The sequence below is a fragment of the Doryrhamphus excisus genome, linkage group LG1 (genome assembly GCF_037039965.1).
Source record: "Doryrhamphus excisus strain RoL-2023G ecotype Guam linkage group LG1, RoL_Dexc_Guam_v1.1, whole genome shotgun sequence".
NCBI classification, from domain to species: Eukaryota; Metazoa; Chordata; class Actinopteri; order Syngnathiformes; family Syngnathidae; genus Doryrhamphus; species Doryrhamphus excisus.
In genome coordinates, this window is record NC_136357.1 from 12,205,400 (window position 1) to 12,221,842 (window position 16,443).

At 43.6% G+C, this 16,443-nt stretch overlaps 2 protein-coding genes across 2 annotated transcripts; both read right to left on the reverse strand.

The window, feature by feature from the left end:
• Positions 1 to 77: 77 nt before the first annotated feature.
• On the reverse strand, positions 78 to 6,622 carry LOC144898368 (zona pellucida sperm-binding protein 4-like). The gene is made up of 9 exons (XM_078790224.1): positions 6,419 to 6,622; positions 4,779 to 4,997; positions 2,117 to 2,301; positions 1,946 to 2,043; positions 1,715 to 1,872; positions 1,442 to 1,634; positions 1,213 to 1,360; positions 376 to 451; positions 78 to 294 (listed from the first exon to the last, which is right to left on the reverse strand). Exons 1-9 carry the CDS (start codon positions 6,603 to 6,605, stop codon positions 203 to 205), a joined length of 1,356 nt encoding a protein of 451 aa, XP_078646350.1. The 5' UTR covers positions 6,606 to 6,622; the 3' UTR covers positions 78 to 202.
• A 3,912-nt stretch (positions 6,623 to 10,534) lies between these two features.
• Positions 10,535 to 12,505, reverse strand: LOC131131435 (zona pellucida sperm-binding protein 4-like). Its single transcript, XM_058076149.2, has 8 exons — positions 12,382 to 12,505; positions 11,963 to 12,147; positions 11,789 to 11,886; positions 11,560 to 11,717; positions 11,258 to 11,450; positions 10,997 to 11,144; positions 10,841 to 10,916; positions 10,535 to 10,751 (listed from the first exon to the last, which is right to left on the reverse strand). The coding sequence occupies exons 1-8, from the start codon at positions 12,503 to 12,505 to the stop codon at positions 10,669 to 10,671; spliced, it is 1,065 nt and encodes a 354-aa protein (XP_057932132.2). The 3' UTR covers positions 10,535 to 10,668.
• Positions 12,506 to 16,443: the final 3,938 nt, after the last annotated feature.

Here is a 16,443-nt window from a genome sequence, read left to right on the forward strand (position 1 = left end):
TCATCAGGGAGTATTTACAGCACATAAAAACTCTTTTTAATACAAGTTTGACTTTGAAGAATCCATTTTATTCTCATTGCAGTGCACGTTTGCCGCCTCTGTGTTTTGGTATTATTACTCTTTAAGTCAGGATATGAAGGATAAATCATGTTCTTTCAATTCTTCATGAAATACTTTTTCACAAAGTTTGCAACTGCCATGTTTACTCTTCGCGTTTAACCATGACCACAGGTCCAATAGAGGCCACAACTCTTGGCGTTGCAATCTTCTGGCTCTCATCCTTCACCTCTCTCTCTGGAAATAAAAACACACACACAGAATAGTTAGACTACAGTTTGGCGTTCATGTGTATTCATCATAAAATATATTGCTTACTCCTTCTGAAGCATGACGGCTGACAGCTGTAGCCGGCTGAAGGCTCGCAGACAGATGTACTGCAGTGAATGTACACCTAGACGAGGACAATGGCATATAAGAAAACTCTGAATATAAGGCAAGCCCTCTTTCTTAAGACACATTTTTGGAAAAATATTTTTAGAAGAAAGTCAAAGATAAAATTAACACTTTGGCATGTTACTTATTTCTGATCAAAAATCCTTGTCTGTCATTTGCTCCCTTGCCAACGTCTCTCTATGTCAGAGATGTGTGTGTGAGTGACAGAAGGAAAAGCTCTGACTCACTTGAGAAGTAATTTTGTGCTACAAGCTGGTTTGCATAGAAATCATTCATTCATTCATTCATTCTCTACTGCTTTTTCCTCGCGGGTGATCCCAGCTGTCTTTGGGCGAGAGGCGGGGTACACCCTGGACTGGTCGCCAGCCAATCACAGGGCACATATAGACAAACAACCATTCACACTCACATTCATACCTATGGACAATTTGGAGTCACCAATTAACCTAGCATGTTTTTGGAATGTGGGAGGAAACCGGAGTACCCGGAGAAAACCCACGCATGTACGGGGAGAACATGCAAACTCCACACAGAGATGGCCGAGGGTGGAATTGAACCCTGGTCTCCTAGTTGTGAGGTCTGCATGCTAAACACTCGACCGCCGTGCCACCCTTGCATAGAAATCACTATAGCCCAAATATAAAACGTCAGTCAGTATGATACTTGTGTTGTTTTATGGCAGTCAAATGCAAAACTAAATCAACTAAGTGTTTGTGTCACAAGTACCATCTGTTGTCATCCCACCACTAGATGGGGTACCTGTTCATTCTGCGGTTCTAGTGAGCTCGGGTCCACAAAGGTAAACATTTTGAAAATGAAGCGCCTGTAGTGACTCGGGAAGTCCACACCAGAGCTTGGACCAACTGGAACCAGGGAGGACAAGTAGCGATCATCGCTGTTTGGACATCTGGAAGAGAAACAAATGACGGTAATTTAAAATGTGTCAACCCAATGAGAAATTTTCTGATGAACATCCATTTTATGTTACCCATTGATCAGAATGTCCCACTGGGGCACACTGTGAGGGTTTGAACTAGTGGTGGTCCAACAGCGACCGAGCATGAGGACAAGATTGGGATCGGTTCTCTCCATGAGTTGAACCTCCACATACACGGGCTCCCTTAGGACTTTGGTCACAGGATAGTCTCCATCCATATAGAAAGAGCTATAGGCCACATCCTCTGTGAGGGCAGATTCAGATTCATGTCATCACATTTTCAAACAAAGCAGGTTTCCAGGTTGTGGTTGTGTGTGCGTGTACCTTCAACACAGCCCTTTGTAAAGCATTGTCCATTGCCCAACCTCAGTTCCACATGGAGCGGACCCAAAGCAGCCACTGAGACAGGTGATTCTACCGGTAAAACTTCTACAATCAAAGTCTCAACAGACATGCCTGTGTATCTACACTGGAAGAGTAAACTGAAAGAAAACATTGGCATTAGGTGGATTGTTAGAGGGCATTCAGTTTGTTACAGTTAAGAAAATTCTTTACTCAAAGCTGCTGTCCCTGGTTATAGCGCCCAGAGGCCCCACTCCCACTTCATACGAGGAAGTCATCCTGTTCTCATAGACAATCATACCAGTCTCCTCCTGGAAGTTGTGATGATGTGAATGCCCACATGCAGTCACTGTATTGTTGTAAGCTTAAAAAATGAAGTCTAACCGTAATGACGGTACCACAGGCAGTCACAGGGAACTGGTAGATGGCAAAGGCGGAATTGGAGTCCACATATTTGCAGTTATGACCGTCTCCCAAAAGGGAAACGGTCTTCAGGTCAATGTTGGGAAGAGTGCTATCTTTGGCCACGACCACAATGAACTGGCCATCCTTGGTGCACTGGACAGTCACTGTAAGAACATAGGTAATATGAGTCATCAGTCTCAGGAGGCAAAGGCATTAGCTTGACGGAGAAACTCACCCGTGTTCCCAAAGTAACACTGGCCACCATTGTAGCAGCAGTTAAGAGCATCACAATCACTTCCTGAGATATCTGGAGCCCCGCATGGCACTTGTACGCTTGTCGGCACGTCACAGTTCCGTGGAGAAGGTGTTTGTGGTTTCTTCACGGGTTTTTGTCCATCAGGCGTCTTCTGGGTTTGATCGTAACGGGCGGGGTCCTTATGAAGAACTGGCTCATTAGCTTGCTGTTGACCTGTTGGATTTTTTGGGACAGTGTAGTCAAGGGGCCATTATGGCCAAACAGGAGGTTCCCTGTCAGTTTTAACTGGTATTGTCACCAGGACAGAGACAGACTTTAAGAAACGCACCCATGTTCCCAAAGTAGCATTCGCCTGCCTCGTAGCAGCAGTTGAGGTCCTCACAATATGTCCTAGAGATACCAGGAGCCCCACATTGGTTTCGCATGCTTCTCATCACATCACAGCTCCAGGAGGGATATGGGTATGCTTGCTTTACATTGGTCTGGTCCTTATGAAGTACTGGATCACCGATTTGCTGTTGACCTGTTGGAATTTTTTGGACAGTGTCGTTAAGAGGCCATTATGGCAAATCAGGAGGTTCTATAATGGTGTCAACTGGTATTGGCACCATGACAGACAAAAACATTAGCTGGATAGAGAGACTCACCCGTTTTCCCATAGTAGCACTGGCCTCTATCATAGCAGCAGTTAAGCGCCTCGCAAGAAGCCCTAGAGATACCTTCAGCCCCACATTGGTTTCGTGTGTTTTGCAACACATCACATCTCCAAGAAGGAGCTTGGTGTGGGGTTTTCTGTCTGTCAAGCAGCAGTTGGTCTCGACGAAGTGGATTGTGACGCACAGGTTCCAACGGAGCAACCTGATCATTGGCTTTATGTTGATCTGTTGGATTTTGTTGGACAATCATTATCACCCAACAGGAGGTTTCCTAACCATTTCAAATGTATCAGCACCAGGACAGCCACGAACATTAGCTGGATAGAGAAACTCACCCGGTTTCCCATAGTAGCACTGGGCGCCATCATAGCAGCAGTTAAGCGCCTCGCAAGAAGCCCTAGAGATACCTTCAGCCCCACATTGGGTTCGTGTGTTTTTCAACACATCACATCTCCAAGAGGGAGCATGGTGTGGGGTTTTCTGTCTGTCAAGCAGCAGTTGGTCTCGGCGAAGTGGATCGTGACGCACAGGTTCCAACGGAAGAACCTGATCATTGGCTTTATGTTGATCTGTTGGATTTTGTTGGACAATCATTATCACCCAGCAGGAGGTTTCCTAACCATTTCAAATGGTATCAGCACCAGGACAGACACGAACATTAGCTGGATGAAGAAACTCACCCGGTTTCCCATAGTAGCACTGGCCTCCATCATAGCAGCAGTTAAGCGCCTCGCAAGAAGCCCTAGAGATACCTTCAGCCCCACATTGGGTTCGTGTGTTTTTCAACACATCACATCTCCAAGAGGGAGTATGGTGTGGGGTTTTCTGTCTGTCAAGCAGCAGCTGGTCTCGGCGAAGTGGATCGTGACGCACAGGTTCCAACGGAAGAACCTGATCATTGGCTTTATGTTGATCTGTTGGATTTTGTTGGACAATCATTATCACCCAACAGGAGGCTCCCTAACCATTTCATATGTTATTAGCACCAGGACAGACACGAACATTAGCTGGATGAAGAAACTCACCCGGTTTCCCATAGTAGCACTGGCTTCCATCATAGCAGCAATAGAGCGCCTCGCAAGAAGCCCTAGAGATACCTTCAGCCCCACATTGGGTTCGTGTGTTTTTCAACACATCACATCTCCAAGAGGGAGTATGGTGTGGGGTTTTCTGTCTGTCAAGCAGCAGCTGGTCTCGGCGAAGTGGATCGTGACGCACAGGTTCCACCGGAAGAACCTGATCATTGGCTCTCTGTTGATCTGTTGGATTTTGTTGGACAATCATTATCACCCAACAGGAGGCTTCCTAACCATTAACCAACTTCCTAACCATTCCTAACCATTTCAAATGTTATTAGCACCAGGACAGACATGAACATTAGCTGGCTAGAGAAACTCACCCGGTTTCCCATAGTAGCAGTGGCCTCCATCATAACAGCAGTTAAGCGCCTCACAAGAAGCCCTAGAGATACCATGAGCCCCACATTGGGTTCGTGTGTTTTTAACCACATCACATCTCAAAGAGGGAGCTTGGTTTGCGGTTTTCTGTCTGTCAAGCATCATCTGGTCAAAACGCATACGGTCCATCTGAGCAACCGGATCATTGGCTCTCTGTTGAGCTGTTGGATTTTGTTGGACAATCATTATCACCCAACAGGAGGCTCCCTGACCATTTCAAATGATATCGGCACCAGGACAGATACGAACATTAGCTGGATAGAGAAACTCACCCGTTTTCCCAAAGTAGCACTGGCCTCCATCATAACAGCAGTTAAGCGCCTCGCAAGAAGCCCTTGAGATACCTTCAGCCCCACATTGGTTTCGTGTGTTTATCAACACATCACATCTCCAAGAGGGAACTTGGTGTGCGGTTTTCTGTCTGTCAAGCATCATCTGGTCGTAACGCATACGGTCCATCGGAGCAACCTGATCATTGGCTCTCTGTTGAGCTGTTGAATTTTGTTGGACAATCATTATCACCCAACAGGAGGCTCCCTGACCATTTCAAATGATATCGGCACCAGGACAGACACGAACATTAGCTGGATAGAGAAACTCACCCGTTTTCCCAAAGTAGCACTGGCCTCCATCATAACAGCAGTTAAGCGCCTCGCAAGAAGCCCTTGAGATACCTTCAGCCCCACATTGGTTTCGTGTGTTTTTCAACATATCACATCTCCAAGAGGGAGCTTGTGCGGTTTTTTGTCTGTCAAGCATCATCTGGTCGAAACGCATACGGTCCATTGCAGCAACCTGATCATTGGCTCTCTGTTGAGCTGTTGAATTTTGTTGGACAATCATTATCACCCAACAGGAGGCTCCCTGATCATTTCAATGATATCGGCACCAGGACAGATACAAACATTAGCTGGCTAGAGAAACTCACCCGTTTTCCCAAAGTAGCACTGGCCTGCATCATAGCAGCAGTTAAGCGCCTCGCAAGAAGCCCTTGAGATACCTTCAGCCCCACATTGGTTTCGTGTGTTTTTCAACATATCACATCTCCAAGAGGGAGCTTGGTGTGCGGTTTTCTGTCTGTCAAGCATCATCTGGTCGTAACGCATACGGTCCATTGCAGCAACCTGATCATTGGCTCTCTGTTGATCTGTTGAATTTTGTTGGACAATCATTATCACCCAACAGGAGGCTCCCTGACCATTTCAAATGTTATTAGCACCAGGACAAACACGAACATTAGCTGGATAGAGAAACTCACCCGGTTTCCCATAGTAGCACTGGCCTCCATCATAACAGCAGTTAAGCGCCTCGCAAGAAGCCCTTGAGATACCTTCAGCCCCACATTGGGTTCGTGTGTTTTTCAACATATCACATCTCCAAGAGGGAGCTTGTGCGGTTTTCTGTCTGTCAAGCATCATCTGGTCGAAACGCATACGGTCCATTGCAGCAACCTGATCATTGGCTCTCTGTTGAGCTGTTGAATTTTGTTGGACAATAATTATCACCTAACAGGAGGCTCCCTGATCATTTCAAATGTTATTAGCACCAGGACAAACACGAACATTAGCTGGATAGAGAAACTCACCCGGTTTCCCATAGTAGCACTGGCCTCCATCATAACAGCAGTTAAGCACCTCGCAAGAAGCCCTAGAGATACCTTCAGCCCCACATTGGGTTCGTGTGTTTTTCAACATATCACATCTCCAAGAGGGAGCTTGTGCGGTTTTTTGTCTGTCAAGCATCATCTGGTCGAAACGCATACGGTCCATTGGAGCAACCTGATCATTGGCTCTCTGTTGAGCTGTTGAATTTTGTTGGCCAATCATTATCACCCAACTGGAGGCTCCCGGACCATTTCAAATGATATCGGCACCAGGACAGGCACAAACATTAGCTGGATGGAGAAACTCACCTGTTTTCCCATAGTAGCACTGGCCTCCATCATAACAGCAGTTAAGCGCCTCGCAAGAATCCCTTGTGATACCATGAGCCCCACATTGGTTTCGTGTGTTTTTCAACACATCACATTTCCAAGAGGGAGCTTGGTTTACGGTTTTCCCTCTGTCAAGCATCATCTGGTCGAAACGCATATGGTCCATCGGAACAGCCTGATCATTGGCTCTCTGTTGATCTGTTGGGTTTTGTTGGACAATCATTATCACCCAACAGGAGGCTTTGTAACCATTTCAAATGGTATCAGCACCAGGACAAACTCAAACATTAACTGGATGAAGAAACTCACCCGTGTTCCCATAGTAGCACTGGCCTGCATCATAACAGCAGTTGAGGGCCTCGCAAGACGTCCTAGAAATACCATAAGCCCCACATTGGTTTCGTTCCGTTTTCATGACGTTGCAGCTCCAGGAGGGAGCTTGCCTCGCAACTGTTTGGTCTTGGGGAGCTTGATCGTAACTCATAGGTGTCATCTGAGCAACCTGATCATTGCCTTGCTGTTGACCTGTTGGATTTTGTTGGACAGTGTAGTCAAGGAGCCATTATGGCCGGACAGGAGAGACTCCTTAACAGATTCAACTGACATCGGCAGACAGACAAACACAGATATTATAGCTCTATAGAAAAACTCACCCATGTTCCCATAGTAGCACTGTCCTGCATCATAGCAGCACCTAAGGGCCTCACAATACATCCTAGAGATACCAGAAATCCCACATTGGACTCGTTCGCGTTTCGCCACATCACAGATCCAGGGAGGACGATAATAATTACCCTGTCCCTGTTGGACAGGGTAGTCAGGGGGCCAGTAGGGGGGCCAGACAGGTTCGACTGGCATCGGGACTGGTGGATCGCGTCGTTGGCCCTGACCTTGACCAGGGTTTTGACCTTTACCGTTGACCGGTGATGCTACTGGTTCCTGGCGTCTACTTGGATACCAACTCTGAGCTTCGGTCCTTATGAGAAATCCCAGCAGCACAACTGCCACTACGGAGGTAACACCCCTGAGCTTTGCCATAGTTTCACACCGGTTAGACCTGGAATGTCCCCAAGTGCACCACATATGTGTGCTGCCATATTTATATGTGACTACAATTGATGTGACTCCACCTCTTGTGCAAAAGCAACCGCCAATCAACCAAGCCTTCCTTCTCTCAATGGCCACTCAGAAACTTCAGGGGGGGGGGGGGGGTTGTTATGTTACAATCCCCTCAAAAGAACATTCAGCTGGATGCATTTTTATGCTTTTTGGAAGCTTGTCGAGGTCGTGAGGATGGAAACGAGACAGCGTGACATAGAACGTTGTGGCCTTTTCAAAGGTCTTAGTGAACCAAGTTGGTCATCGACTGTTTATTTTAAGTGTGCATAGGTCATTTATAACCGTACTGTTGTGGAGCAATCAGTTGGCCAAAGCCTCTCCGCTACCCTGAGATCATAGATGGACCTATTACTCATGATCCTTCTTAAGTCTTAATCGTAATAGCAGTGATAGATAAGACTAATGTTGATTACAAATGTAAACATTTATACAATCGTCCTTGTAATTTTTAGTCATTTAGTCTAAGGAGTAATTTATTTGGAAATTGAGATCTTTTAACAGTGCTTTTTTTTTAAAATTCAAAGTCAATTTTCCATCTCACAAGTAGTGAAATGCAGAGAGCAATATGGATATACATGGATATGGATATACTGTTCATCTTCTTTGAAAGGTTGCAACTGCAAAAACGGAAATCTACGGAGAATAAATGTTAGTTAAGGGTGTCCAGACTTTTTTCAACCTAGGTCCTAGGCCATTTTGATACATGTCGTGCGGATGCTAAAACCAATCCAGTGTAAATGATCTGAACAAAACATCCACAGCTTAGCTGTGTGTTACAGGTAAAGGTGACAAATTAGTGTAATATCTAATAATATAGCTCATTCATCCATTCTCTATGCTGCTTATCCTCACTAGGGTCACAGGAGATCATATATTATTAATTCATTTTATATTCGTAGTATGGGCCAGTAAAATATGAACTGCAAGCCAGAAACGGCCACTGGGACACATTTGGACACTACTGTCTAAATTAGATTATTACATTAAAATAAACAAAATGATCTTCCAACAGAAACAAAACACTTTACTGGAAACCTGTAAAACCGCATTTTGGCAAGTCACAAAGAAATGCCTGCTAAGAAAAAATACCTTGTTAGTAATAATTATTCTGACCTTGAGTTCAGGTATTTATTTTCTTATTTTTGCCAGGTACAATTGGTAATTGCAACATAACCATGTTTGTAAAAATTCTACAAAATTAATAGTAACATACCAGTCCAGGGTGTACCTCCCCCCCTTGCCCAGAGACAGCTGAGATAGGCTCCAGCATACCTGCGACCCTCTTAAGGATAAGCGGTATAGAAAATGGATGGATGAATACTAACATAGGACCGCATGGTAGACAAGTGGTTATAGTTATGTTGGTCACACAAGCAGGAGATGGGGAAGGCCTGGGTTTGAATCTCTGAATCTATTTATGGAGTTGTTTTCCAGGTATCCCTGTTTCCTCCCACATTCCAAAAACATGCTAGGTTAATTGGTGACTCCAAATTGTCCATAGGTATGAATGTGAGTGTGAATGGTTGTTTGTCTATATGTGCCCTGTGATTGGCTGGCGACCAGTCCAGGGTGTACCCCGCCTCTCGCCTGAAGACAGCTGGGATAGGCTCCAGCATACCCGCGGTTAAGGAGATAGATATGGGGCATAGAAAATGTATGGAAAATCATTTTAAGTCTCTGATACATTTATCAGTCATATTGATTGAGCCAAACATTTGCCCTGGATTGAGTGCTCTGCGCAGGGGTGACCATGGACACTGACCAGCCGGTCAGCTCGACATATTGGCTGCGAAATGATCATCCAACTTGGTCAGGAAGGAGCCAGCTGATAGGATGAGTCATTTAGGAGATTTTGAGCAAAAAGAAGAAGTGAATCAAACATTTTTTCATAAAGTTAATGAAAATCACTTTGAAATAAGATGATTCATTTCACATGTATGAAATTGTAAACATGTGATCAATGTAACATTGTGAAGCATGTTTGAAATAAACTAAACCATTACCAACCTCCTTCTAACCTATTACCGCCACTTTGGTTTAAACTATTATTGTGTGCTGTTGTAAACTAGGTGACTAAAGTATATCTGTATTATAGTATCAATAATAAAAAATCAATAATGTTACAGGTTTTTGTGTTCATCTTATTATTATGTTTTTAATTAACAAACTCAAATGATTACTTATATCTGTGCATCAGTGCTGTTTTGAGAAAACAAACTAAAAATGTTGTGTTATTTTACTAATATTGTTAATAATAATATACTATTCTGCAATTGGCTGGCAACCAGTCCAGGGTATACCCTGCCTTCCGCCTGAAGTCAGCTGGGATAGGCTCCAGCATACTACTGTGACTAGTGAGGCCAAGCAGCATAAGAAATGGATGGATGGATAATATAATAATAATAATAATAATAATAATAATAACACTATAATTTTAATGTACTCATCATTATTCAAACTCATGTTTGTGTCCAAAATAACTTGAATACTTGAATAGCTTGAACAATTGTCAGAAATGGGATATAGACGTTTTTTGTGGATTTTGAGGGTGATCCAGATCAATGTCTGGATCCAGGAATTTCTTAAAGTTGCAGTGTAGTGTCTTGCCCTTGTCTTGGTAAAAAGTTACATGTTGAATACAGGAAGTAAACAAATATATTAGCAATGGAAGTGAAATGGAGAGGGGTAGGATTAAATAAGCTTTGCTTCTTCTTACTCCTTTTTGGACATGTGGAATTGTTCAAAAATAAATGAAACCATTATCCAAATAGTTCCAGTGTGAGAGAAAAACAGCATAATGCACACTTGGAAAGTAAAGAAAGTATTTATTTTGGATATCGTGGTGCACTGCAGTAACAGTGTGCAGCTTCCACAGTGTTTATTTCTTGAAATCTCTTACAATGACATCTACGAGTCTACAGTAATACAAATTTCTCTTCAAGTTACATGGCAAACCCACACTACTTTTGGCTCCATTACAATGCTATACACAACATTTTCATTCCACGCCACTAGTAATATAATAACACATATATTCACAAATAACACAATATTCACATTCCAAATGCTTTAATGAAGATTCTCCGAATGGAATCTCTTCCTTTTCCTTTTCAGGACGTGTTCATGAGCAGAGGTCCCGAAGACACCACGACCTTTGAACCCTTCTTCTTCTGAATAGACTTCAAATCTCTCTCTGGATACGCAAACAGGTATGTAAACGTGGTTAGAATCAAGAGTGTGCGTTCTTCAGACATTCTGAATATTGCAGGTGGAATTCCTTACTTGTCCTGAAACACATTGGCTCACAGGAATAGCCAGCAGCTACATCGCATACCGATGTGCTGCAGTGAATGTAGACCTGGAGCAAGAAAACATATGCTGTAGATAAGTAGTTTACAGAAGTTTTTTAGGATATTCCTATGTGGATATGTGCATTACATGTTCTTTTTGTGGCACAAGAGAGCTGGGGTCCACGAAAGTAAACATTTTAAAAATGAAGCGCCTGTAGTGACTTAGGAAGACCAAACCAGAGTCCGGACCAACTGGAACCAAGGTGGTCATGTAGCGATCATCCCTGTTTGGACATCTGGAAAGAGAAAAGCAGAGGATTTGTAAACAATCGAGAATTTATGCAGCCTGGTTTAAAATAATGTAAACTTTACTAGATTTAGAAATTTTGAATTTTTGATTTTATGTTACCCATCGATGAGAATGTCCCACTGAGGCAAACTATGAGGGTTTGAACTAGTGGTGGTCCAACAGCGACCAAGAGTGAGGACAAGGTTGGGATCAGTTCTTTCCATGATATGAACCTCCACGTACACGGGATCCCTCAAGATTTTGTTCACAGGGTAGTCTCCATCCGTATAGAAAGAGCTATAGGCGACATTCTCTGTGAGGGCAGATTTATCACGTTCTCAAACAAAAGCAGGTTACCAGGAGTGTCTGTGTGTGGGAGGGGTGTGGTGGGGTGCTTGTGTAGGGTGTGCATGTGCACATACCTTCAATGCAGCCCTTGGAAAAACATTGTCCATTGGCCAACCTGAGCTCCACACGAATGGGACCCAGAACCGCCACTGAGAGAGGATGACCTGCTGGTTGAAGTTCTACAATCATAGTCTCAACGGAAATGCCTGTGTATTTACACTGGAAGAGTAAACTGAAAGAAGAAAGTGGCTTGAGGTGGATTTTTTAGAAAATATTGTTTATCCACTGAAGAAAATCCCTTACTCATAGCTGCTGTCCCTGGTTATAGCACCCAGAGGCCCAACTCCCACTTCATATAAGGAAGTCATCCTGTTCTCATAGATGATGCCCCCTGCCTCCTCCTGCAAGTTGTGACAATGTGAATACCCACATGCAGTCATCGTATTGCTGTCAAAAGAATGAAAAATAATGTCTAACCAAAATGACGGTGCCACATGCAGTCACAGGAAACTGGTAGATGACAAAGGCGGAATTGAAGTCCACATGTGTGCAGCCTTGACCATCTCCCAACATGGAAATAGTACCCAGGTCAATGTTGGGCATAGTGGCATCTCTGGCCACGACCACAATGAACTGGCCATCCTTGGTACACTGGACAGTCACTAAACCAACACAGACAAAATGAATGATTTGGTCAGGCTACTGTACAAGACACAATAGATTAGCAAGCTAATGTGTTGGCAGATACAATGATAATGTCAACCATTTGAATTTAGTACTGCCGACTCCCTCAAATTAAGCCGGTTATGCAGGTCATTGACCGCAAATACAACAAACAACGGATTTTGAAATTGATTTGGAGAGCTATGTAGTAAAAAAACCCAAAAAAAACTCACCCGATTTTCCAAAGTAGCACTGTCTGCCATCATGGCAGCAACTGATAGATTCACACATAGCAGCAGAGATACCATGACTTCCACATGGGACTCTTTGGGTGTCTGCCACGTCACAGCTCTGCATGCCGGGATCATAAGGGGAAGATTTCTGTGTTGGCGATTGTTGCATTTGCTGTCTTCTGGATTGAGGGTTATGAGCTGACTGATCAGGAAAGCCTCGAGGAACTGCATAGTCCTTGACCGGTAGTTGAGAAGGACCATCATATTGTGATGGGAATGAAGGGTTCTTCTGCTGTAGTGGAGAGAGTGGTGGATTTCTCCGTAGTTGAAGGAATGAAGGATTCTTTGGTGGTAGAAGATATGATTCAACAGGTGGTAAAATGACTTGAGGATTCGGCTGGGACGGAAAACCAGAGCTCACAGGTGGTACACCGGATGAAGGGTTCTGCTGCGATGGAGGGCCGCCCTTAGGTGGTGGTAAGACTCCTGGAGGACGTTGCTGTACTGGAGGATGAGGGACCGTGGGTGGTAAGAACACTGGGGGATTCTGGTCTACTGGTGACTGAGGGACTCTAGGTGGTAAGAAGCCTGGAGGCTTCTGCTGTACTGGAGGTTGAGGAACCCACGGTGGTAAGAGGGTGGAAGGCTTCTGCTGTGGATGGGGATTAGGGATGAAAGGTGGGAACATGGAGACAAGATTCTGCTGTGATGGAGGAGGTGGGAGCTTTGGGTTCATCGATGAGCCATATGACACTCCATCAGTGTCCATCCTTGGGAGATCTGGTGTCACTTGCCGCTGCAGGAGTTTTTTTGACCTTGGAGGATTGTAAGATGTCGGAGGCATTAAGAGATAATCGGACTTGCCTGGCATATCATCACCGGGAGCATATTGCCATGAAGGATTTTGAGGCGGTGGAGGCGGATTTTGACTTGGCGGATTTTGTTGGTTGTTTTTTTTGTCGACCATTGGTAGATTGTATGTATATCCAGGAGATGAATTCTGTAGCCAAGCTTCTACCTTGGTCCCAGAGAAGCAGCATAGCAGTGCGAGTGCCACAAAAGAAGTGGCACTCCAGCGTTTGGCCATGGCTTCACAAAGGTATGATCCGGAACGTTCTCAAGTTCGCCACATGTTTATATGAGTAAAGTCTTAGTTATATTTGAACCAATGCCTTTAAAGCCCCGCCCCTGTTACACATAAACACCAATCAAGGACTCCCTTCTTTTGAAAATCTCTGTAAACTTCATATTTTCTGTTGGCTGCCTCATAAATTTAGTAATCTGGCCACACAGAACCACAAGTTGATGAAAGTCATCTTGACATTTGTGTCATTCAAACATTTCAAAGGCCGTTGTGACCAGGGCTGTATTTGTCACCAAATGTTTATTTTGAACAACATGCAGCGGACCTGCCATGCTAGTTCAAGGTTTAGATGACACAGGCTGCAGAAAAAAATGGCATGTTGATCCTCTACTCGGAATCTAGATGTCAAAGATTGGCAACATTCTGCTTTTTGAGGTTCTGCAGAGGTGTTCTAGCTGAGGTAGAGCTGCATGATTCTGCAATAAAATCAAAATCTTGAGTTCAAGGTGAAATCGGTGTTCGGTTTTCACAGAAACTACTGGCCTGGTAGGATAGTGACTACTGTAAAAGTTGTATGCTTTTTCCCACTGAGTTGTTTGTCCAGAAATCAAATAGTAAAGTTGCTAAATGTGGTTCTTGTGCACATTGAGTGGTAATTAATCCCAACATGAATGTCAGCTTTGTGAACCACTATGATAGCAATGTTCTTATCATGTTGTATGGCTTTTGACTAATAATAAAAAACAAAATGTAATTTTATATTTGTAAGATATTAAGTTTGAAAAAATGGCCTCTTACTAGCCCGCTTGAGAGCTCTTCAAGTTTATTTTGCCAGACCGTGCAACAGCATTTCCCCCCGCACACACAACAGGCCTCCCCCAAACAATTCACCCAGCCCCTTTTACCCGTGAAGGGCCAACCATAGTTAGGTACCCTATTTACATTTATAACACCCTTCTTTTATGTTACAAAAGTCTTTCAATAGTACCACACTGAAGTTTTACTTCCTGTATACATTTAAGCACTCGATTACACATAACAACTTAGATTACCCAACTACCACCCAGTTACTCCCCCCCTCCAGGTGACACTTGGGAGAGTCCAATCAAGGTGATCAGCCTCTGGCCTGCACTCACATGGGCGCGCCTCCATGTTTGTGCCCTGACCAATCACCTCAAAGAAAGGAGAAACTGATGAGAAATTAGGAACAAAACCAATGACTTCAATGAAAAAACTAACGAACTAAAGTGGCAATTAAACAACTTAAATGGCAAACAAATATAATAAAAGTACTAACCAGAATATATGTGCAAATAACAAAAGCCAGCTATATACACAAATAGAAACATGACAGTGTGTAGGTAGGGCATACACCTGATCAGTGAGGGAGGATTGGCAGCTCCCTCACAATATTGCCCCTTCAAAGCGACACCATGATGCTTAACTTTCATATATGTATGCATATACAGTATACATATTGTTAGGCCTACCCCAGTAATCAATAATTTGATTAATTGAATTATTAAATTGGGCGGCACGGCGGGCGAGTGGTTAGCGTGCAGACCTCACAGCTAGGAGACCAGGGTTCAATTCCACCCACTCAATTTCCTCCCACATTCCAAAAACATGCTAGGTTAATTGGTGACTCCAAATTGTCCATAGGTATGAATGTGAGTGTGAATGGTTGTTTGTCTATATCTGCCCTGTGATTGGCTGGCGACCAGTCCAAGGTGTACCCCGCCTCTCGCCCAAAGACAACTGGGATAGGCTCCAGCACCCCCCCCCGCGACCCTCGTGAGGAAAAGCGGTAGAAAATGAATGAATGAATGAATTATTAAATTATAAATTAAATTATAATAATAATAATCTGCATATATGCTTGTGTTTCATCATCTCGTATCTCTGTGCCACACAGGCTGAATGACAAGAGGGTTCACTCTGCATCTGTCTGTGCGCATTGGTTCTATAGTGGAATGAGCGGTGAAAATGGGCCCTTATCTCATTCAGCCTCTTTGTGATACAGAGTGTTAGCAGTTAGCCTCGTGAGATGACATATGCTATTATGAATGAATGCGCTGAGGCGATTGTTTCTGAGGCGAATGTCACAGCTGACAGCCCCAATGTTGGGATATATATAACATGAACAAACGGCAAACAACCCCCTTCATGTAGCTTTGGGTTTGGCCCATCACCCTTCAGAACGGAAAAGTGCACTTTGATAATTGATTTCTTCTCCTTTGTCAGCTAGATATTGTGGGTGTTGTTGTGTCCATATTTCTACAGCTCAGCGTGGTAAACTTGGCTTTGTTTTGCTCTGATCGACCAGGTAAATCTGAAGTGTGACAGGTTATAGAAACAGCCTCATTGCTAATAAAGTTTCAGTGACAACCACTTGCACTACTGATTATGAAGGACCTGGACAGATTAGACTAGATTTCAGAAACATTCCGTTGTATATAGTACGTAATATAGGGTTTCGATTATACTTCTATATGACAAATCTACAAACTTCTTTTCAGGGCTCACTTCCAAATGCGTAAACCTCATTATCTGAAACTTTGGCATCATTTAACCCAATAATACAACATTCTAATAACATTGATAGGTCAGAAAAGTGGGAAAAGTCCAATAGTATACTTTTTCTAAGCAGTGCCATACAATTTATTTATAGTATATTGATGTAGAAACTTCAAATTCACTGGAACACATATCATCTTATGTTGTTTATCAACCAGAGAGAGGCACTGTTTAATAGGAAGTGAATAAATGGTCCAATGTAGTCCTTTTGGGCGTGTGGAATTGCGAATTGTAATATGTAATACATACCAAAGTAAAACGTATGTATGTCCAAATAACATTAGACCATTAAGCCATCATATCTTCTGTTGGTTTGAAGCACATACTGCTTTACAGTACAGAAGCGCTTGAGCCCTTTAAGAGCCGACTACATTTCCCACAATTCCATTGGCAAAGTGCCG

Coding starts and splice junctions, on each gene's coding strand:
- LOC144898368 (XM_078790224.1), bottom strand. CDS start 6,605: ATGGACCATATGCGTTTCGACCAGATGATGCTTGACAGAGGGAAAACC. Junction 452..1,212: donor TAGAACCGCAGAATGAACAG/GTACCCCATCTA, acceptor GTCCTCGTCTAG/GTGTACATTCACTGCAGTAC. Junction 295..375: donor GCCGTCATGCTTCAGAAGGA/GTAAGCAATATA, acceptor TTTTATTTCCAG/AGAGAGAGGTGAAGGATGAG.
- LOC131131435 (XM_058076149.2), bottom strand. CDS start 12,505: ATGCAGAGCTGTGACGTGGCAGACACCCAAAGAGTCCCATGTGGAAGT. Junction 12,148..12,381: donor GTGCTACTTTGGAAAATCGG/GTGAGTTTTTTT, acceptor GTGTTGGTTTAG/TGACTGTCCAGTGTACCAAG. Junction 11,451..11,559: donor TTCCAAGGGCTGCATTGAAG/GTATGTGCACAT, acceptor CTGCCCTCACAG/AGAATGTCGCCTATAGCTCT.